Genomic DNA, 24,547 nt, shown 5'->3' with positions numbered 1-24,547 from the left:
AAAAAAAAAAAAAAACATAAAACCCAGACAGGAAGAAAATAAAAAAAGAAATCAAAAGGCAACATGCAGAATGTGAGACCATTATCTGCAAGTCATACACCTGAATTAAACTCCCAAACATGTAAAGAACCCCCACAATGGAACAGAAAACAACAAAACAACCAGCAAAGAACCAGTCTAAACCGGTCCATTAGCAGAAGGGCCAACTGGTGAGAGAGGAAAAAAAAATTCTTTAGGCTTTTGTTTAAACCACTCTGCTTTTAATTTCTCACCATGAGTGGGAGGTGGGAGGTGGGAATGGGGGGTGGGGAAGAAGTCAGCCATTTTGGAAGTATGCCACCTTCATTACCTAGTCATGGCTCCTCTCCCTACCAGTGTGCCTATCGGGAAATCTGTCTAATTCCCAGTTCTCAGTATGATGATATATGGATCGGTAGACCACTTGGATGCCAACTTTTTCATTGCTGAGACTAGCAGAATTCTGGAGGAGCAGAAGGAGGGAAAGGGTGAAATTTAGTAGGGGATGGTGGCACACGCCTTTGATCCCGGCACTCGGGAGGGTGACGCAGATGGATCTGTGTGATTTGAGGCCAGCCTGGTCTACAAAGTTCCAAGACAGCAAACTCTACGAGTGAGACTCTGTCTCAAAAAAGTTAATAAAGAAAGGTGTATAAATATCTAGCTTTTCCAGAGTTTGGTTTTGTGTTTTGCCTGCAGTCACTTCTGCTGTTGTGACACAAGGTGGCGCTCTAAGTCCAGGTTTCTGTATAGGCTCAGCAGTTTTCAAGATCTCACTTTTTCTCTTTTTTTCTTTTTGCCCCCCCCCCACTTCTTTTTTTAAGACAGGGTCTTACTATGCAGCCCGGGCTGTCCTGATAACTCACTGTGTAGATCAGGCTGGCCTCGAACTCACAGGGGTCTTAAACTTGCAAAGACCCACCTACTGCTGTCTCCTGAGTGCTGGGATTAAAAGAATGTATGAAGCCTGGTCAAATTTGCTAGTCTTACAGAGGATCTAGGTTGAGCACCCGAGTGGCAGCTCACAATTGTCTGTAACTCTAGTTTCGGAGCATGCAATGCCCTCTTCTAGCCTCCATGAACAACAGGTGCACAAGTGGTGCACATACATACATAAAGGCACAACACCCATACACATAAAAATAGAGAAATAAATAAGAAATTAAATAATGATAATCTCCCGCATAGAGATCATTTGACCTATATGGATTCACTGCTAAATTCTATCGTTAAGGAAGAAATTAGTATTTCTCAGTGATATCATCCAGAAAACAGGGGCAGAGCAAATCCTTCCTAACTTGTCTACAGGGCCATTATTTCCATAGTACTCAAACCAAATAAAGATGCTACACAAACATACCTGTAGGTTAGCTGGTATTTCTTTGTAAACAATGCTACAATAATCCCAAATTAAACATTATGAATACAATAAGGTATTTATCACAGCCAAGTGGGATTTGAAAATCAATCCATCATATTAGCAAATGTAAAGAAGAAATATCATGTGATCGTACCAATACATTTAGGAAAGGTTTCTGACAAAATGAAACAACACTGAGTGGACTCAGAATAGGAAGGAACTTCTTCAACTTGAAGAATAATATCTAGAAAAAGTACAGCTAAATTCATAGCTAAGATCACACATGGAACAGCTGAGGTACATAGCCAATATTACTATTAAAAGTCACAGTGAGCCAGGTGGTGGTGGCACACACCTTTAATTCCAATGCTTGGGAGGCAGAGACAGGCAGATCTCTGTAAGTTCGAGGCCAGTCTGGTCTACAGAGCTGGTTCTAGGATAGTCAGGGCCACACAGAGAAATCGTGTCTCATAAAACCAAAACAACAACAACAACAACAACAACAAAATCAGTGGTTGTCATAGCTAATATGATAGGACAAGAAAGACAAGGCAGAAAGAATGGGGTATGTATCTGGCTGCTCCCATTCCTGTAAGTTTACCATGGAGCAGGTGGCTTTTGAAAAGCAGATATTTAGTCCTCAAAGGTATGGCAGTGGAGACGCCCAAGATCATATTGCCTGAAGACGCAGTATCACATGAAGCACTAATTCTTGGCTCATGGACAGTCATCTTCTTGCCATGTCATTCTTTTTGGCAGAGGGGTGAGACAGCTATCCAGAGTTTCTTTAATAAGGACATTCATTCTGTTCATAAGGGCCCTGGCTCATGATGTAATCACTTTTCCAAAGCCCCACCCCCCCAATACCATCACGTGATGATTAGCTTTCAACACAGCAATTTTGGGAGATGTAAATATTTAGGCTGTACCATTCTGCTCCCCTGTCCCCAATTTCATATCTTCTCCCCCCCCCTTTTTTTTTTGGTTTTTCGAGACAGGTTTTCTCTGTAGCTTTGAAGCCTGTCCTGGAACTAGCTCTAGTAGACCAGGCTGGTCCCGAACTCACAGAGATCCGCCTGCTTCTGCCTCCCAAGTGCTGGGATTAAAGGCGTGCGCCACCAGCACTCAACATCATGTCCTCTTTTTACAGAATGCATTCATTCCATCGCAATAGTCCCCATTCCAACATCAACTCAAGTGGAATTTGAAATTACAAACACAATACTGTTTAGTTGAGAATCCACAAATAGAAATAGTAAAGTAGAAATTTAATAAACTATGAAGGAAATCACAAACTCTGAGGAAAGAAACAACTATCCAAATAGAAAGATATTCCAGGAACACAGGTGAACTAGACTCAATATTGTCAAAATGTCCAGTCTTCCCAAATTAATCTATATTTTAAAGTACTTTCAGACAAGGTCCCAGGTAGATATCATGAAAATATAAATAAACTGATTCTAGAGCTTATACAAAAAGGCAAACATCCAGAGTAATCAACCAAGAACTAAGGTCAGAGGGGAACAAAGTCAGAGGCTGACTACTACCTGTTTTCTTCACTTAGTATAAAACGTACATTTAAAAATTATTTACTCACGTATTTTATGTATAGGAGTACCCTGTCTGCACACCAGAAGAGGGCATCAGATCCCACTATAGAAGATTGTGACTCCACTCTGTAGTAGTTGGGAATTGAACTCAGGACCTTTGGAAGACCAGCCAGTGATCTTAACTGCTGAGCCACCTCTCCAGTCCCATAAATGACTTTAATCCAGCAAAGTGCTATTGATAAAAGTATTAATGGGACTGATAAGAGGGGTAAAAAGATAAATGCACATAAATCTAAAGCCATCTGATTTTTGACAAATGATGAAAGGCCTTCTATTGGAGAAAGAATAGTATAGTGTTTTTGCATATAGTTCTTGAACAAGTAGACATTCACAATTAAAAATGAATCTATTCAAAGATCATGGACATAAATGTAAACTGCAAAACTATAAAATGCCTATACTATAGCCTAAAACAAAATTGAGGTGACTTTAGGTTTGGTAATGGATTCTTAGATATGCAACCAAAAGGAAGAAGATATAACTAAAATCAAAAATTTTAAAATTCTGGTACAGATAGCTAATTGTTATGAGAATGAGAAGATAGGTAGTGGACTGGAGAAAAGATCTGCAAAGTACTTATCTTGAAGACTACTGGCAGGCACAGTATTTGGATCGTTTTCAAAAGTTGAACAGTATTCAAAGAAAGAGAAAACTGGGCAAGCCCCTGGCTTGTTACATAATGGTGTTCCTTTAAAAACGGATGTATGAGCATACTCTGGAAGGTATGCAGTCTTTCTTCTTCTTCTAGAAGTATCCCATACCTGGGTTATTAAAAATGGGGATGGTTGTGCACCATGGCACATGCTTTTAATTTTAGCGTTTGGGAAGGAGAGACAGTTGAACCTAAGACAGTATCTCAAAAACAAAAAACCCAAACTATAACAGTCCCCCAACAAATAAAAAACAACAAAACCAAATTCCCAAACAAAGGGATATGGTGAATAGCAAACTTTCAAAGAAGATACACAAATGGCAGGTAAGCACACAAAACCGTCTGCTCAGCATCATATGACTCCGTAGAGCTGGAAATCAAAATTGTGAAGTGCTGACTGTGGTGCACCAGCTGGGAAACACCACTGCACAGGTGTTCAAACAACCAAAATCTAAAACACTGACAATGCCAAATGCTGGGGCTGAGGCTGTGGAGAAACAGAAGTTGTAGTTACTGCTTGTAGGAATGCAGAATGGGTTGATACCATGGAAGGCAGTTTGACAGTTTGCTACAAAGCTAAGCATACTCCTACTGAATGATCAGCATCGTACTTCTTGGTACTTATTCAAATGAGTTTTAAAGTTTTGCTCACTCATCTTTATGATCGCTACATCTTGAATCAACTAAGATGGCCTTCAACAGATGAAGAGGTGATAAAAAAAAAGCATAGGATACTTAAACAAAGCAATAGTGTCCAGTGACTAGACTACCAAGGCTAGATCTGCTGAAATGAGCTACCAAGCCAAAACAAGTTTAAGAACCTTAAATATATCCCGGTAAGTGGAGAAAGTTAGCATAAAAAGACTATCTGAACTAATTTTAAGCATATGTTTCTAGAAGAAACAGAAACATTAGAGACAAAAAAGTTGAGTGATTGCTCAGGATTTGGAAGTGGGAGAGAGGGAGGAACAGGTACAGTACAGTAGACACTTAGGCCTGTGAAATTACTATTCAGTATGACACTGTGATGACAGATAGGATAATAAGCTGTTAAAACCCAAAGCATGTAGAATACAGAATGAACCCTAATGGAGACCATGAACTTTACTTAATTATAATGTAGCAACACTGGCTCATCAATTATGAAAATGTCATCACACGAACACTAGACGCCAACAGTAGGCGAAGCTGTCATCCAGTGATAACAAGTTTATGGGACTTCTGTATTTTTGTTCATTTTATTCTGTAAACCTAATATTGCTTAAGAAATATGGTAACTGGATTGGGTATATATAATAACTCTCTCTATATAATAAATATGCTAACTCTCAACTCAGCAGTTAAGAGTGCTTGCTGCTCTTCCATAGGACCTGATTTTGATTCCTAGCACCCACATCAGGGAGCTCCGAACTGCCTGTAACTAACTCTAGGAGAATCTGCTGCCTCTGGGCTGTGCAGGTACCTGTATTCATGTGGATATTAATTGCCCCTGCACTGTCACGAGCCGTTTCCCCCCCTAAAAATCATTACAGGAACCATCACCCTGGGGAGTCTGCAGAGAACCCCACACCCATAATTATGTTCTATTGAGAACCTGCCCCACACCCAATTAACTGTTAATCTGTTAGCAGAACCCGCCTCACATTCCAGCTATCCAGGGAACCAGGTGTGGCAACTTGTGACTTCTTGGCCTGTCCATCCGAACGTAACCTGGCCTACGTGACCTGGAACACGCGGCAAGAGTCCAGTTTCCCTACCCTTCAGGGGCTATATAAGCAGCAACCATGATCCTAATAAATGGAGGCTTTGACAAATCTGCTTGCCTCCTTCTTCTGTCCTAGCTCATTCCCTTCCAGGTAGCGCCCCTCCGAGACCCTGGAATAACTGACTGCAGGGTGGGTTACAACCCCTAGACTGAGTAGCCCACCCAACGCAATCGACACTGCACATAATTAAAAATGAAATAAATCTAAAAAATAAGTGTCCTCTACAAGAGAAGCAAATTTTCATAACCACTAAGCTATATCTTCAGTCCTAGTAAGGAAGCTTTTAAAGATGAAACCAAGCGACAGTGGACATTAATTTGAATTTGCTGAGAAAAAAACAGAGAACTCTGAAGAGGCCAAATGAATTTTAAGTAAGATAAATTCAAAGCGAGCATGTAATGACATACCAAGACAGCATGTAATGAAACTATTAAAAGTCAACACATAAACTTGAAAGCAGCTAGAGAAGAGAACCCTGTATCAAGGGAGCCTCAAGGAGACGAAGAACTCATTTAACATTAGAGGCCAGGAAGCTCAGAGGCATTTAAGTGTTGAAAGAAAAATATCAATTAAAAATTCTGTGTCTAAAAAAAATTATCCTTTCACTAACAAGAGAAAATTTTTAAAAAATCCAGAAAAAAAGGAATGAGAAAATTTATTGTCATGTGAGCTGCCTATAAGATTCTAAAGAGAGTCCTTTAAGTTGAAATGAAAGGGCACCATCAATAAAATACCAAGTATATAATACATATTAAAAAAACCCAGTTCTAGGGCTGGAGAGATGGCTCAGTGGTTAAGAGCATTGCCTGCTCTTCCAAAGGTTCTGAGTTCAATTCCCAGCAACCACATGGTGGCTCACAACCATCTGTAATAAGGTCTGGTGCCCTCTTCTGGCCTGCAGGCATACACATAGACAGAATATTGTATACATAATAAATAAATANCTGGCCTGCATGCATACACATAGACAGAATATTGTATACATAATAAATAAATAAATATTTTTTAAAAAAACCCAGTTCTATTGCAATATGCTTGGTAACATCTCTTTTGATTTAGAAGATGAATCATAAAATGAAAATTATATATCTGTATTAATAAGCACATAATACTCAAGATGTAACCTGGAATAATAATAACATAAAGGCATAAGTGAGAACATACACAGGAGCAGAGTCTGTGCGATATAAGGTTGGGATTACAGTACACGATGGCAGACTCCTTTATTTCTTTTTTTTTTAAATATTTATTTATTATGTATACAATATTCTGTCTGTGTATATGTCTGAAGGCCAGAAGAGGGCGCCAGACCTCCTTACAGATGGTTGTGAGCCACCATGTGGTTGCTGGGAATTGAACTCAGGACCTTTGGAAGAGCAGGCAATGCTCTTAACCACTGAGCCATCTCTCCAGCCCCTGGCAGACTCCTTTAATCCCAGCAATTAGGAGGCAGAGGCAGGCAGATCTCTGCCAAGTTTGTGGCTAGCCTGGACTACAGAGCAAGTTCCAGGATGGCCAAGGCTATATAGAGAAACCCTGTTTTGAAAAACCAAGAAAGTTGGAATTGGAACCAATAAAAAAGTCAAAAAAATTATACACAAAAAGAATTGAGAAAATAATGGTTGTTAAATATGAAATGACCCAGCAGGCTCATGTGTTTGAACCTTTGATCTCCAGCTGCTATGTTCAGAAGATGTGGAACCTTTGGGGAAAGAGACATGGCTTGTAGAGGTGGGTCACTGAGGTAGGTCTTTGAAGGTTCTAGGCTGGCCGTGCTTCTGACCTAAGTTCTCTGCTCTGTGATCAACCATGATGTGAATGAGCTGCAAATTCTTGAGCCATGGACAGAGCTGCAACACCATGTCATCCCTGACTTGATGGGCTATTCTCCTTGAAATCATGAGCCCAAATAAATCCTCCCTTCTTTAAGCTGCCTTTTATCATAGGACATGAAAGATAAACCCAACAATACTTCACTACAAAAATCATTTATATATAAGACAAGGAGCTGTATTAGTTACTTCTCTACCGCTGCAATAAAACACCATGACCAAGGCAAATTAAAGAAGACTTTATTTGGGATTACAGTTCCGGAAGGCTAGATTCTGTGGTGGCAGGAGCAGGAAGCTGAGGGCTGATATCTTGAACCATAACCACTGAGAAGAGAACTGGAAATGAAACCTCAAAGCCCACCCGCAATAGTAAGTATACTTCAACAAGGCCATACCTCCTAAATTTATCCAAACAGTGCCATCAACTGGCATCAAAGTATTCAAACATCTGATCTTATGGATGGTATTACCATTCAAACCACCACTGGAGGTAACAGAAGAACTGAGGGACAATAAAAGTATGACAGGTAAAAATCAAAAAGCAAAATTAAAAAAAAAAGGTAACTGTTTTATGAGCTGAACTCTGTTCTCTGAAAATTCATATTAAGGTATCAATTCCTGGTATCTTGGAAAGTGATTGCATTTGGAGATAGGGAATTGAACGGGTAGTTCAGTTCAAATGAGGTCTTATTGGTATGGTATAATATAATGATATCATGATTTGTTTGCCTTTTTGTTGTTTGAAACACGATGTCAGGTTAGTATCAAACTTGCTAGGTAGCTCAGGCTGGCCTTGAATTTCTGATCCTCCTGCTTCTACCTCCTGAGTGCTGAGATTACAGGCATGAGGCATCATACCTGGTTATGATTGGAATTCTTATAGGAAGAGGATATTAAGAATCAGACCTGCAAACCAGGCAATGGTGGCGCATGCCTTTAATCCCAGCACTCAGGAGGCAGAGACAGGCAGATCTCTTGTGAGTTTGAGGCCAGCCTGGTCTACAGAGTGAGTTCCAGGATGGCAAAACCAATCCTGTCTTGAAACCAACCAACCACCAAGAAAAGAATCAGACATGGTGCTCGCTTTGGCACCTAAAATTGGAACGATACAGAGAAGATTAGCATGGCCCCTGCACAAGGATGACACGCAAATTCGTGAAGCAAGAAAAAAAAAATCAGACATGCACAGAGAGACAGGTGAATATACAGGGACAAGACTGTAATTAACTGCCCCAAAGATTCAGAAAAACAATCCTCTTGGAGACATTTTTTTTTGATTGAGGGATAGGGTCTCATTCACTATGTAGCCCTGGTTGGCCATGAAACTCCATGCAGGCCTTGAATTCACAGAAATATGCCTGCTTCAGCCTCCCAAATACTGAGATTAAAGGTGCGCTCCATCATGCATAGATGTTGAAGATTGGGCTCCTAACATCCAGAACGGCAAGGAAATATATTTCAGTTGTTTAAGTCACCTAGCCTGTGGTACTCTGTTACCAAAGCATCAAAAAGTTAATCATAATCAAGGTATATCATGTGGGAAAAGAATACATTTCCTTCCTTCCTTCCTTCCTTCCTTCCTTCCTTCCTTCCTTCCTTCCTTTCTTTCTTTCTTTCTTTCTTTCTTTCTTTCTTTCTTTCTTTCAAGACAGGGTTTCTCTGTGTAGCCCTGGCTGTCCTGGAACTCATTTTGTAGACGACACTGGCATCACAGAACTCAGAGATCCACCTGCCTCCCGATTGCTGGGATTAAAGATGTGCATCACCACCATCCAGCAACATTATCTATTTTCAATAATAGGGGAAAAACCCTAGAAATGTATATCTCACAGTTCCGGAGGTTTGAAATCTGTGATCAAGAAGGCAGCATGGTTGAGCCCTGGTGAGGGCTTCTTGCCAGAGTGTTGAGAGTTGGCTATATATGTCTCTTCATATCACAAGGAAAGACAGAGATGGTGATGGAGAGGTAAAGTGAGTGGAGGATGGGAAGAGAGAACTCTTTGGTCTTTTCATATAAGGGCAATAATCTCATAAAGACTCTCCCCTTCAGGGTTAGGACTTGGACATAATGAATTTGGTGAAGACATAAACACTCATTCAGTAATAATATAAGCTGATAAATCAGAGAAGAAATCTTATCTAGAAGACTTAACTATTATGAACATACATGCAATGAGCAACAAACTAAAACCTATGATTAAAAATTGACTACACTGGGCTAGAGAGATGGCTCAGAGGTTAAGAGCACTGACTGTTCTTCCAGAGGTCCTGAGTTCAATTCCCAGAAACCACATGGTGGCTCACAGTCATCTGTAATGAGATCTGGTGCCCTCTTCTGACAGGCAGGCATACATGGAAGGAATATTGTATACATAATAAATAAATAAATAAATAAATAAATCTTAAAAAAAATGACTACACTAAGATGAGAATTAGGTAATTCCATAACAATAGAGACTTTGATATCCTACTTTCAATAACGGACAAAACACAACTATGCAGCTCAACAAAGAGATTTACAAAGGAAGAAATCAAACACCATATCCTGAAACAATGAATAGCCCAAAGAACCCACAAGCAACCTAGAAAATAGTGAAAGCAAACTACTTCAGGCTAAACTTAGAGGCTGCAACAAAAGCAATGCTTAGAAGGAAAAGGAACTATACACAGCTGTGGGAAGAGAGAAGGCTGGCCTCAAACCAATAACCTAGCTCACACCTTAAGGCATTAGGGAAGGAAGCAAATTAAATCCAAAGGCAGCAGAAGAAAGACAAAAAGAGAGAGTAGGAACAGAATAGTAACACCAAAAGGTCTCCTTTTGAAAATACTGACAAACTTACCAAACATCTAGCTGCAAGAGAAGACTCAATGGACTAAGTCAGAAACTTTGCAATTGACCTTTCAGGAATGCAGAGCTGCAGCACACGCTATGCTATGCAGATGTACTAGAGAGCCTAAACAAAGGGAAGGAATTTCTAGAATTGACTCAAATACAAATACAGAATCTGGTGAGGGACTGGGAGGATAGGAGAGAGGAAACTCTGGTTAAGATTCAAAAAAAAAAAAATTAAAAAAAGAATAAGCCTCAGTAAATCTGACTAAGCCAAGTCAATAGAGTACATGCAAATCAAACCCTTGCCAACATAGTAAATCCCAGGCTTTCCTAGTACATTCTCCAAAGAATATTAAAGAATTAATATTAATCCTTTTAAAACTCTTCTGAAAGATAAAGAGGAGGGAGCACTTCTTAACTTGCAGAGGTGATGAAGAATGGCGGCTTCCGGGCATGGGGTTTTCCTGCAGGATGATGAAGGAGGGCTAGAATTGCACAATGGAGATGGCTGTGTGACAGTGGTAATGGTTTTAATGCCATTGAATTATACACCTGAAAGTGGCTTCACAGGCAATTTTTGTATGTGTTTCTACCCAATAAAAGCCATTATCTTTTCTTGCTTTCAAAGCCAGCCATGAAGTAATATATAAGAATATAAAAGAAATATAAATATATAAATTTATAAAGTAAAAATAAAAATATATAATATAAAAATACAATATAAAATTTATACTATATTTTATAGCTGGGCACACACTTTTAATCCCAGCACTCGGGAGGCAGAGGCAGGCAGATCTTTGTGAGTTCAAGGCCAGCCTGGTCTACAAGAGCTAGTTCCGGGTCAGGCTCCACAGCTACAGAGAAACCCTGTCTTAAAAAAAAAACAAAAAATTATATTTATGAAAATATAAATATAAAAAAGTAAAATAATATAAAGGAAATGTAAGAGCCAAAGTAGGTTGCACTTGCTTGGGATTGGGGAAGGGGCTGAGGAGAAATTTTAAGTCACTACAAATGGTCCCAAGCTTTCCTTTCAAAGGTGAAGGAAATGTTCTAAAGTTAGAGTGTGTAGGATAGTTACACAAGCACTATCTGTAAATATACTAAAACTAAACCAAAGGATTCATCTTTTTAAAAAAGATCTATCTATCTATCTATCTATCTATCTATCTATCTATCTATCTATCTATCTATTATGTATACAGTGTTCTATCTATTATGTATACAGTGTTCTATCTATCTGTCTATCTATCTATCTATTATGTATACAGTGTTCTGTCTATCTGTCTGTCTATCTATCTATCTATCTATCTATCTATCTATCTATCTATTATGTATACAGTGTTCTGTCTATCTATCTATCTATCTATCTATCTATCATGTATACAGTGTTCTGTCTGTCTATCTATCTATCTATCTATCTATTATGTATACAGTGTTCTGTCTGTCTATCTATCTATCTATCTATCTATCTATCTTGTATACATTGTTCTGTCTATCTGTCTATCTATCTATCTATCTATCTATCTATCTATCTATTATGTATACAGTGTTCTGTCTATCTATCTATTATGTATACATTGTTCTGTCTATCTGTCTATCTATCTATTATGTATACAGTGTTCTGTCTATCTATCTATCTATTATGTATACAGTGTTCTGTCTATCTATCTATCATGTATACATTGTTCTATCTATCTATTATGTATACAGTGTTCTGTCTATCTATCTATCTATCTATCTATCTATCTATCTATCATGTATACATTGTTCTATCTATCTATCTATCTCTCTATCTATTATGTATACAGTGTTCTGTCTATCTATCTGTCTATCTATCTATCTATCTATTATGTATACAGTGTTCTGTCTATCTATCTATTATGTATACATTGTTCTGTCTATCTATCTATCTATCTATCTATCTATCTATCTATTATGTATACAGTGTTCTGTCTGTCTATCTATTATGTATACAGTGTTCTGTCTGTCTGTCTATCTATCTATCTATCTATCTATTATGTATACATTGTTCGGTCTATCTGTCTATCTATCTATCTATCTATCTATTATGTATACATTGTTCTATCTATCTGTCTATCTATCTATTATGTATACAGTGATCTATCTATTATGTATACAGTGTTCTGTCTGTCTATCTATCTATCTATTATGTATACAGTGTTCTGTCTGTCTATCTATCTATCTATTATGTATACAGTGTTCTGTCTATCTATCTGTCTATCTATCTATCTATCTATCTATCTATCATGTATACATTGTTCTATCATCTATCTATCTATTATGTATACATTGTTCTATCTATCTATCTATCTATCTATCTATCTATCTATCTATCTATCTATTATGTATACAGTGTTCTGTCTATCTATCTATCTCTGTCTGTCTGTCTATCTATTTATCTATTATGTATACAGTGTTCTGTCTGTCTATCTATCTATCTATCTATCTATCTATCTATCTATCTATCATGTATACATTGTTCTATCATCTATCTATCTATTATGTATACATTGTTCTATCTATCTATCTATCTATCTATCTATCTATCTATCTATCTATCTATTATGTATACAGTGCTCTGTCTGCAGGTATGCCTGCACAATAGAAGAGGGCACCAGATCTCATTATGGAGGGTTATGAGTCACTATGTGGTTGCTGGGAATTGAACTCGACCTCTGGAAGAGCAGCCAGTGTGCTCTTAAACACTGAGCCATCTCTCTAGCCATATGGTTTGTCATCTTCTTCTTTTTTGGGGGGTGGGGGTTGAGACTGGGTTTCTCTGTAGCTTTGGTGCCTCTCCTGGAACTCTCTCTATAGACCAGGCTGGCCTCAGACTCACAGATATCTGCCTGTCACTGCCTCTGTTCGAGGTCAGCCTGGTCTACAGAGCTAGTTCCAGGACAGCCAGGGTTACACAGAGAAACCCTGTCTCAAAAAAGCAAAACAAAACAAAAAGGAAAAACACAAAAAACCACACAATTATTTTCTTATATATGGCTATAGGCAAATGACTCAAGTTCAGCAGAAGATAGAGGTAGTGGCTTGAGCTATGGATATAATTTAGTAGGTATAATGCTTATCCAGCGTGGACTTAAACCCCTTGGTTCCACTCCCAGCACTATATAAACTAGAACTAGTTTATATAGTAGTATATTATAGTAGCCTATAATCTTAGGATTCAGGAGGCGGGGACACAGGATCAGAAATTCAAGGCCATCCTCACCTACATAGTCAGTTCAAGGCCAGCCTGGGATTGGCAACAAACAAACATATGTATAGGCATGTGCCTGTGTGCTCCCAACAAACAAACAAAAAACACCCCCTAAAGGTTCAAAGGCAGGGTACATCTAAGTTATAGCACTGTACAGAATAGCTTCATGTCTTCTTTGCATAAGAGCACACATGTACTCTGTGAAAGACACAAGTAAAATGCTTAAATACAACTTGCAGATAGAACTATTTGTCTTTCGCAACAAAGCCTGATTCCTTTTCTATATGACATGATGTATGGGTAGGGCTTTTGTTTTATCATCTCTTTTTTTAAATACTTAAGAAACCCTACAAACAAGGAATCAAGTATGATGGTAATTACAAGTTATACCTCATAAAACACCATCATATTTGGTTTATGAGAATAGGCCCTCCCTTTGAAATAGCCCTCTCAATTTGTCAAGGCTCAGAATAAAAAAGGGGAAAGGTTTAAAGTAATTTCACACGTAAGGGTGGTGATCTGACCAAGTCTCAAAGCTGAATACGAAACCATAGCTGCTTCCATGGTTTATGTAAGAGGGGGTAAGTCAAAACTGACTGGACCCACATACCTACATGTAAGGCGGGGTAAGTTGAAATTGACTGGACCCACACCATCCCTACGTGTAAGAGGGGGTAAGTCGAAACTCATTGGACCTACCTATTGTGGCTACAGTTAACTCTCACTAATGTCCAGTCTTCTCAGATTTCCAGCTTTTAGGAGAAGCTGACTGGATAGCACAAATTTTCTTTTAAAAATTAATGAACGAGGTGCCAAGTGTCGAATCCAGGACTTTACAAACTCTAGGCAAGAGCGGTCTCACTGATCCCTATCTCTGATTTCAGTATTCTAATTTTCTTTTTTGAGATAGGGTTTCTTTGTGTAACAGCCCTGGCTGTCCTGGAACTCACTCTGCAAAGCAGACTGGCCTCAAACTCAGAGATCTACCTGCCTCTGCCTCCTGAGGTGTGAGCCACCACCGCCCAGCCTAGTATTCCAATTTTTAAATGCTGATAATTTTTCTAAATGTTCAAGAATATAGAGGAGTGGTTTGGCTCTTGGGGTAATGGTTTACAAATCTACACTAAACAATCTTTAGACAGGGTCTCATATAGCCCAGGCCTCAAACGCACTACACAGCCAAGAATAGCCTTGAACCTTGCTCCTACTGTTTTCACCTCAAATGCTGGAGAAGCCATGTGCTACTATGCCTGGTTATGGGATGCTGGGGATTGAACTTCGGGCTTTGTGCATGCAGAGGAAGCAGTTTACTTTTATTTTTAAATGTTTATTTTTTATGTATACAATATTCTGTCTATGTGTATGTCTACAGGCCAGAAGAGGGCACCAGACCTCATTACAGATGGTTGTGAGCCACCATGTGGTTGCTGGGAATCGAACTCAGGACCTTTGGAAGAACAGGCAGTGCTCTTAACCTCTGAGCCATCTCTCCAGCCCCCAGCGGTTTACTTTTATCTCCAGTCTAAACTGTCATTTCTAAAGACTTATTTTGTATTTTTAAAAATGTGTGTGTGCCGGGCAGTGGTGGCGCATGCCTTTAATCCCAGCACTTGGGAGGCAGAGGCAGGCGGATCTCTGTGAGTTCGAGACCAGCCTGGTCTACAAGAGCCAGTTCCAGGACAGGCTCCAAAACCACAGAGAAACCCTGTCTCGAAAAACCAAAAATAAATAAATAAATAAATAAAATGTGTGTGTATGTATGCCACATTTGTGAGGGTGCCCATGCAGGCCAGAAAAAAGCTTCCCTTGGAGCTGGAATTATAGGTGATTACAAGTCACTTGATGTGGGTCTGAAACTTGAACTTGGATCATCTGGAGGAATAGTAAACTCTTCTAAACTCTGAACCATGTCTTAAGCCCCATAAATTATCATTTTTTAAATTGTAAGGTGCGTGTGTGTGTGTGCGTGCCTGTGTGTGTGTGTGTGCGCGCGCGCGCGTGCGTGTGACTGAGTATATGTATGTGGAGGTCAGAGACAACATGTGGGAGTTGGTTCTCTCTTCTATCATGTGGGTCTAGAGATTAAACTCAGGTTCTCAGGCTTAGCACCAATCACCTTTACTAGCTGAGCCATCCTGCTGGCCGCAGTGTAAACTTAGTTAACCAAAGCAATGGCAGAAAGAAGAATTATCAGGGAATCAGCATCATCTCAGCCTTTATTGAATATTCTACTAGAAATACTCATAGCAGAAACACATGGCTGGAAAAAATGTTTGTTTTAGGCCCTCCAGCACAGGTATTGAGATGGACAAAAGCATAAATAAATCAAGAGGAAAACATTCTTGATAACATTAAAACCAAAAACCTTGTTTCTAGTAATTAAGACTGGCTATATTTATGTGATAGGAAATCGTTGGATTAATTCACACTGAGGCTTTAAAACAATGGGGTAAAAGTTAATGATTGTAACTTCTAAAAAACACAATTAAAATTTTTTTGCTTTCAGCTTTTTTAAACTTATAGACAGTCAGTTGAAAATACTATATTTGCTTTGACAAACAAATTAAACTGTATTTATTTAAAGCAAAGCTCTGATCTACTGCTGGCTTTAATAACCACCAGGAAATCAGTAAACTGTTTAACTTTTCCATTCCAGAAGTCATAGGGGAGCTTGATTTGGTGACGCATGCCTATAATGCTAAGGAGGCTGAAGCAGAAAGAGCAGGAGCTCAAGGGCTGCGTGGGCTACAGAAGGAGTTTAAGATCAGCCCTGGCCAGGTGTGTGGCAGTGTGAATCATTAATCCCAGCACTCAGAAGGCAAAGGCAGATGAAGACAGATCTCCGTGAGTTGAGGATCAGTCTGGACTACACAGTGAGATCCAGGTTAGCCAGGACTACACACTGAGATCCCGTCTCAAAAAAAACTTAGCCTGGGTAACTTACTGGGACCATGTTTCAAAATAAAAACAAGGGTTGGGGCTTTGACTCAGTGGTAGAACACCTACTTACCATGCACAAGGTTCTGGGTTAAGGGAAGAAGTCAAAGTTTACAACATTTTATTTATTATCTGTCTTTTTGAAGCAATCATAAAAGAGCTTAAGAGAAAACACAAGATAAAATGAGTATTTCTTGAAATATTTTCAACTTATAATACCATATCTGATTTAGTGGACCAATTGTGATTTACAAGTTTAAACAAACACCAGTAGACACTAGGGAAAGAATTTTAGGTAAAATGGGTGTTTGGATTTAATCATAATTGAATTTGTGTGTGTATGTGTATACAGGAATATGGAGTATATGTATAGGAATGTGCCTGTGTGAACTTGTGGAGGCCTGCTCTACCTCCTTCCATTTCCTTCAGACAGAGCCTCTTGTTTAACCCAGAGGTAGGCTGATGGCCAGCAAGCCCCAAGGAGCCTTTGCCTCCACCCACGCCTGGCTTTTAACATGGGTACTGGATTTAAACTCAGGTCCTCACTCTTGCTCTTACCATCTCTCCAGGGCCTGTAACCACATTTTTTCCATGTCTGGGAACTGAACTTAGGGCCTCACATCATCCGATAGACAAGCACTCTACCATTGAGCTATATTCCCTGCCCATTAATCAGATTTTTCAAAGAGGTCTTCCCACATTCCTGAAATAAAAATAAATTTAAAAATTATATCTTTAAATAAATAAAAATTTTAAATTTATTTTTATTTTATATGCATTGGTGTTTTGCCATGGGTGTTGGGTCCCCTGGAACTGACAGCTGTGAGCTGGGAATTGAACCCTGGTTCTCTGGAAGAACAGTCAGTGCTTTTAACCACTGAGCCATCTCTTCAGCCCCATTAAATATAATTTTAAAGAAGACAAAAGTAAGGCAGTATCCTAAATTCAGGACACAACTAGAAAGGTTATTTTGGAATTTTACTGTGACATGTTCAAAGCTAAGGGCTTTCTCAACCTTTGAGGATTGCTGGTTCTTTTGTTTGGCTTCAAAAAGCCAAAGATGCTCCACTGATACCTTAGCTCAGATTATTTAAGTCATTTCTTTGGGTTTTCTTTTTTAAAAAAGTAATTCATACACATTTACTTGAGTACATTTAATTAGACTGCATTTATTTCAAGTAGTGGAAGCTCATACCAAGTGATAAAGTATTGATAAAGGCTGAACAAGTGGCTTCTACTCCCTTCCTGGAATTTCTTGAGCTTTAATATAAGGACAGTATTGTTATGGGAATTTAATAAATCATGTAAAGTAAATTGAAACAGTTCTAACACATAGCAAGTGTCCACTAAACAGCAGCTCTTTTTATTGTTATACAATAGGCTGGTTATACTCACTCTCTTGTTGAGACAAATAACAGGCCACAGGCTGCACCCCAGGGTGCAGCAGCAGCAGAGACATCCACACAGCAGCCATTTCACATTGACTGGGAGAGCCTTTTTCAGACATGAGTTCACACGGCCAATGCTGGTCTTGAATTCTTCTGGAGCCACCTAAAACAGGGGGACTAACTTTATGAGCTTGTGGACAGCTTCCCACTACCCCCAATTCTAAAGAAAATATCTTATCAGAAATACTTTAATAATGTCTCAATATATTCTTGCCATAAATCTGTATCATATACTCTTGGAAGACATCATGGAGTGAAGCAATATAATTTCATGCTTAAAGAACTTCATGTAATATCTACAATGCTCTGAAATGGCCATAATCCCCTGAAAGCAACATAACTGATAATACGGGAAACCCATCAAACATTCTTGTTAAGACAATGGTGCTCAGAGTTTTCAGGCACCCTGACTGAAAGCTGAGCTATGGTCAGAAGCATAAGGCAAGAACAAAAACCAAACTACTGACCAGAGGAGACAGAATGAACATTAGGCATTCATAATAATCCTGAATTACTTTGATTTTTTTTTTTTTTGAGAGAGGGTTTCTTTGTATAGCAGCTCTGGCTGTCCTAGAACTCACTCTGTAGACCCAGGCTGTCCTTGAACTCACAGAGATCCACCTGCCTTTGTCTCCCCCACCCCCAGTGCTGGGATTAAAGGCACACACCTCTGTCCAGCCCTGAATTAGTTTGAAATAAATTCTTAACACATTTTCTTTCTGGCAAATCTGCAATTATAATAGTTAAATTTGCTGCTGATTGCAGTGAACTACATTAACAAGAGATAATATCTGGTAATTATGCTTAAAACAGTCTGTCAGTATTCAGCACATATTAGATTCATAACCACTCTGAGTATTGAAGGTTGAAGAGTCTTTCTACAAATTTAGTATTTCTAATTACTCCCTCTGTTCCTGCAAGTAGTTGCTTGTGCTTCTCTGTAAACAATGACAGAGTCAATTCAAAGGCATGAGCATGACCCATGTAGTTAAGATTTACATCAAAATTTCCTCTTGCAAGTTTCATGAGTCAAAGGCACACTAAAAATAGTCTGCTTTCGGTGAAATCATGTTTCTGTATCCCCAAGATGCTGCTGCATTACTCAGATTGTCGGCAGACAGTAAATTCAAGGGGAAGAGTTCAGCGTCTTGTTGTGAAAGCAAAACTTATGATGTTGATAGAAAAATAAATTGCTGTAAAACAAAATGTGTAACACCACAAACCTAAAAGCTTCACTCTTCCACATAAACGGCTGCACTAGACAAGTCGCTTTTTCACATTTTAAACTTTTTTGGCAGGGTTGTCTTAGACTCCACACAAACATACATATTGATAGATGCTATAAAGGTCCAATTCAGCACCATCACAATCAAAACATTGAGTAGATAAGCTCTATTAGAACTGTTTGTGTCACCCATAAGTCAATTACTCGGTCCATGAAATGGCTGTTTTTGCGAACAATGGCCAGTTTTGAAACTGTAGGGCTTAAAACTTTGTTTACAAGGGAAAAATGGACTTCATTCTCCATCTACACTGTTAAAGATAACACAGTCACAGCTACTGTGCACCAAGAATCCCAATGAACTGATATTTCTGCAGGGCAAATATGGAAATAAGTTCACAGAATTACACTTTATAATGGAAATAAAAAACATTAATAAGCCAAGTCAGGAGAGTTGGCTTCCAGTTCTTGCTGTGCCTGAGAAAATCAGAGACAAAAATCATTTAATTTTTCTGAATCCTGGTTCCTCATGTACAAGGTAAAATGATAGTCTTTGCTTTATCTTTTTAATATATTTATTTAAGTATTTTGTGAGTGCTCTGTCTGTATGTATGCTTGAATGCTAGAAGAGGGAAACATCTCATTATGGATGGTTGTGAGCCACCAAGTGGATGCTGGAGACTGAACGCTGGAGCTCTGGAACAGCAGCCAGTGCTCTTACCTGCTGAGTCACCGGAAATGCAAGTTTCACCTTAGAAAGAATTTCTTGGCTGGAGTACTTTGAAAAAGAAAGCCTGTAAATCATGTCTCAGACATAGAGAAAGCAAAGCTGTTGCCTGACTTCTCTGAAGGCAAAGGGATTGGTCAGAAAGCCCACCATTTGTTATACCTTCGATTAGAAATAAAAGGATGATCTGCCACGTTTTGAAAGAAACTCCAATGCTCTTCAGCTTTAGAATTTCTTCAGAGCTATTCCTCCCATCTGCCTCTTTCTTCTCCCTTCTTCTCAGAACCAGGGAGGAAACTGGAGGGTGGGGGGAGGTAGCCTACACTAAGCAGATGCTCTACCACTTGGTCCACCTGTGGTCCTTTGATGTTACTAGTTACTATCTAAACATTTATCTGTCCCAAACAGCAACATCTCACTTCCTTCTCAGCGCAGGAAATCACCGAGTAACACAGTTTCCATCTGAAAGGAGTTTTCACCTTCACCTTCTACCTGAGCTAAGGAACACGCAGAATCCCACGAGGGGCCGGAGTCCTTCACTCAGCTAGGCATTTATTCTTACTATCTTCTAACTGTGGAACATTGCTTCCTCCTATGCATAGGCTGCAATTTTTCCTTCTGTAAGGAAAACTAAGAATAAATGAGGTAACAGCTATAAAACTAGTTAACACAATATCTAGTGTATATTAGGTACTCAGTAAATGGAGCTATTGTCCATATTGCATGGTGAGATTACAGGCAAAAGAGGAGTCTTAATTTGTGTTCTTTAAGCATTTAAATGCTACTGGTCTGACAACTGTACATTTTCTGAAAAATACAACCCCTTACCTCACTGCCTAGAAGGACTTAGAGAACAGCTTTCTCTCTCTCTCTCTCTCTCTCTCTCTCTCTCTCTCTCTCTCTCTCTCTCTCAAGAGGATTCTTTCTATCAGGGAAGAACAGTGGTAGAAGGCTGAAGCACGGAAAAGAAATCAGTTATACGCCACAGTGTGCACAGTTAGTTAGGAAGCTGTCTAGTATTACTTGTTTCTGAAAATGAAAGCAACACTCCTTAAATTAGGCAATTTTCCTTCTCCCAAACCCTCTCCAAAAGGATACTCTCTTATTATAGACACATTAAAACTCAAATGTTCAACTTGCTAAAGATGAGAAATCAAATTTTGGGTCATAAAACGAATCTATTGAAAAGGAAAACATGCTAGAATCTCAAACTACAATCTGCATTTTGACTTTAAAAAGATGCCAAGATTGGCTTTGGGGGGTTGAACCCGTTTTTTAGTAACAGTACAAATCCTAAAGCAGAGATAGGGAATGAGAACTGACTAACTCTTCGCTTTGAATAAGCAGAGAAATGTTTAGTTAACTGCAGATTCCGAGTTAGGACCATTTGACTCATTCGCTTGTATACAACTATTTCTAGTATTGAATGTCAGCTGGGAGCCTCTGACTTTCTAACTGGACAGTAGGTTGTAAAGAAATATGTCATTCCTTTTGACTCTCTTGGAGAGAAAAAAGAAAACAACATCATGAAGGTGGAGAAAAGGGTCATAATATTTTATAACAGGATGCAGGAGACTCAGAAGAAAATCCAAGCAAAGCCCAGCAGGACTGATTCGCCTCCCTCATTGTGAGGCCCACAAGCATAGCAATCACTTGTCATACAGGACCACAATAGAAAAGGGCAATTTTTATGGCTCACCATTCCCAATTCTGCACAGCGTTCTCCCCATAACACCCTTCACTCCTCTCAAGCTGAGAACTGGAGGCTCTCACCAGAATCTCTGTGTGTATACACATACATATCTACATGATTTATCCTATCACGACAGGAGAACTTACCTTTAGTGAAATGGGAAAACAATCTTTTCTGCACTTACAAGAATTAACACAAAAGAAGCAAAACGTTAATACTGAGTTGTGGAATTTACAAAATGTCCTTTTAGATTTTCCTAACTCACTGCAATTTTGTTGACCTCAAGCCAGCTACTTGGAATATCTCTCTCATGCCAAAAGCTGATTTTTCTAAAGGGCAACTCTTTTCTGCCAGGTATTACACTTACTCATTTTAAGACAATCTACACAAGGAGTAGTAAGTAGGGAATTAAGACCTTTTAATTTAGTTTTTGGTATTTTTATTCGTCCTTTCCCTACTTATTAGAGAAATGGTTTAATAATCCACATTAATCCATACAAGTAAAATAGTTCCTACTGGAGAAAAAAAATCTCATTAAGAAAATAAAACTTGTATTTATGTCATAAACATGTAACCTTAAAAATCAGACCGCCAGGAATTTGAGATGAAGCTCAGTGGTGCACGCATGCTTAGTGTGAGCAAGGCTCAGGGCTTGAGCCACAGCAAACAAACAAACAAACAAAGAAACTAACATCAGACTTTCAGAATGACTTTTAGTGCTTTTCTCATTGTCAAACACACATTAAGAAAACATTGCACTAACATTTCTGCATTACCCAATGTATAGCCATGTACACATGCAAAAGTGTGAACAATACAAATAACACATAATTGAACATAAAGCCACATATCAATATGGTGTGTACTATAAAAATAGTCACCTGAAAAGAATAGCTATTTTAGCCAGGCATGGTGACTCATGCTTGTAATCATAACATCAGAGGGATGAGGCAGGAGGATTGCTACAAGCTTCAGATCAGCTTGGGTTATATAATAAATTCTAGGCAGCTTGAGATACATAACAAAATCCTGTTTCTAAAAAAGAAAAAGACAGATTGGAAAAAAAAGAATGAATGTTTTCAAGAACAGTTCCCTCCAGATTATCTAGGCTATATGAATGGATCCCAAAAGCGGCTTACCATTCTTACAACTGCGATTTAAAAAAATCTTAGTATCTTATGGGTCAATGGAATTTTTAGTTCCAAAAAGTTTGGAAAGGAATGAAGAGGTGCGAAAAGATATTCTAAAGATTACTTCAGCACATAAAACTGGCTAATTTAAAAAATGGATAATGCTTATGCCTGGGAACTATATTTACTGACAGTTTTCTAGAAATTTCTAGGTCTCTAATTTTAAACATGTAGAAAAAAATTAGCTAGTAATTTTTTTGAGACAGGGTTTTATTATGTATCCCTGGCTGGTTAGGAATTTGTTATGTAGACCAGGCTGGGCTCGAACTCACAGAGGTCTGCCTGTTTCTGCCTCCCGAATGCTTGAATTACAGGCATGCGACACTGTCCAGCATATTAAGCTAGTATTAAAGCTATATGTAATTTCCCAGACAACACATGCAGTAGCCTTAAGGAAAATGTAAAGAAATTTTCTATTGGAGATATTTTGATTTACATATTTAATTTTAATATTAAACATATCATGTTTATATCAATGTTATTATTCAGGAGATATTTCCATGTTTAATTATACACATTTGGAGAAAATGTTTCTTACTAGTGTTTATAAAACATACCTAAGTTTAAGCTGCTGCTGCTGCACTTGGTGAAGTATTCTAAATGATTAGGAGTGGGAGGTAGAACATACTAGAGACCAAAGCCGAACATTTATACCAAAGAGATTTTTCCTCCCCTCCCCGCCCTCTCCCTCTCTCAATCCTTCCATCTCTCTATGCCTTTCTGTGTGTGTGTGTGTGTGTGTGTGTGTGAGCGTGTGTGCATGCACTTGCCTGTGCAAGTGTAGATGCCAGAGATGGCCTTGAGTTGTCTCTAAAGCTCTCTCACTCTCCACCTTATTTTGAGACACCATCTCCCACTGAACCTGGACTCATCATTTCTTCTAAACTAAATGGCCGGAGAATGTCCCCCATTGTACCTGCTTTTATGTGGGTACTGAGGATCTGAACTCGTGTTCTCATGCTTGCAGAGCAAGGACTTTTTGCCCACTGAGCCATCACCCCAAACTGAAAGTTACCATTCCTGTGAGAGAACTTTCCCAAATACAGTACTTTTTAAAAAGGCAGTATTTCAGCCAGGCTGTGGTGCATGCACTCAGGAGGCAGAGGCAGAGGTACTTCCTCTGTGAGTTAGAGCCCAGTCTGGTCTCCAGAGCAAGTTCCAGGCAAGTCTCCAAAGCTACACAGAGAAACCCTGTCTCGAAAAACCAAGAAAAACAACAACAACAAAGAACCAAAAAAACCAAAGCAAAACAGGCAACATTTCAAGTGTACAATATGCTGGTGGGTTTGTTGTTGTTGTTAGTGGTGGTGGCTTTTTTGACACAAGCTTTAACTGGCCTGGAATTCATGATCCTCTTGAATGCTAGTGCTGTGTTTACATATCTGTGCTACCAAGCAGCTCAACATGACATTTTAATATATCTATCTATATATAGTGAAATAATTACTACAGTCAAGCAAGTTAATAGATCTCCTTACATACTTATTTATCGTTTCTTTTAGAGAACCTGAAATCTGTTCATTTGGCAAATTTTCAGTATATAATACAATATTATTAATAATCATCATGCTGCACATTAATCCATAATGATAGGTTTCAATCCTGGGAAGTCTGAATTTTGAGCAAGAATGCAATTGAATATAGAGAAACCCGCAAATAGAAAGGTAGTTATTTATTGCTGTGAGTCTAATTTTAGAAACTCAATCTAAAAGGAAAAAAAATCTAACCAAAAATGTGATGCTTTTTATTTGTAATAAATGATGCATGCCACACAACACTTTAAAAATAATAGTGACTCAGTTACAAAGATAATTTGGTAATGAGAAATATTGGAAATTATAGATCTAAATGAAAATAATTCCAGCTACCTGTGCTGTGCAAAAAAGGCGACACTGGAAAAGCTGAACAGGTAAATAAACAATGGCTGACATTAAGAAACAACAGACAAAATAGCTGGCCAGAGGCTGGTCGTCATGGTAACACCATTTAGTCACTGCGAACACAGCTTCCAAGTAGGGAGGCCT

At 38.7% G+C, this 24,547-nt stretch overlaps 1 protein-coding gene and 1 pseudogene across 2 annotated transcripts in view; one reads left to right on the top strand and one right to left on the bottom strand.

Moving 5' to 3' along the window:
- Positions 1 to 24,547, bottom strand: part of Chic1 (cysteine rich hydrophobic domain 1) — a 44,975-nt gene that overhangs the window by 9,905 nt on the left and 10,523 nt on the right. The window contains exons 3-4 of one of the 2 annotated variants that reach the window (XR_007589423.1): positions 17,639 to 17,794; positions 16,802 to 16,946 (exon numbers count right to left, since the gene is read on the bottom strand). Coding sequence is in view for 1 of the 2 variants with exons in the window: in XM_050127333.1 (XP_049983290.1) it covers positions 17,639 to 17,794 (156 nt within the window). In the remaining variant the exon portion in view is untranslated. The remainder of the gene's footprint in view (positions 1 to 16,801; positions 16,947 to 17,638; positions 17,795 to 24,547) is intronic. The other variant, XM_050127333.1, reaches the window with a different exon arrangement.
- On the top strand, positions 8,315 to 8,413 carry LOC126491592 (uncharacterized; annotated as a pseudogene).

The sequence above is a fragment of the Alexandromys fortis genome, unplaced genomic scaffold, assembly GCF_014885135.2.
Source record: "Alexandromys fortis isolate MF-2015 unplaced genomic scaffold, M_Fortis_MF-2015_v1.1 scaffold_266, whole genome shotgun sequence".
NCBI lineage: Eukaryota > Metazoa > Chordata > Mammalia > Rodentia > Cricetidae > Alexandromys > Alexandromys fortis.
The sequence above is the reverse complement of the archived record's forward strand: the minus strand, read 5'-3'. Positions and strand labels throughout refer to the sequence as shown.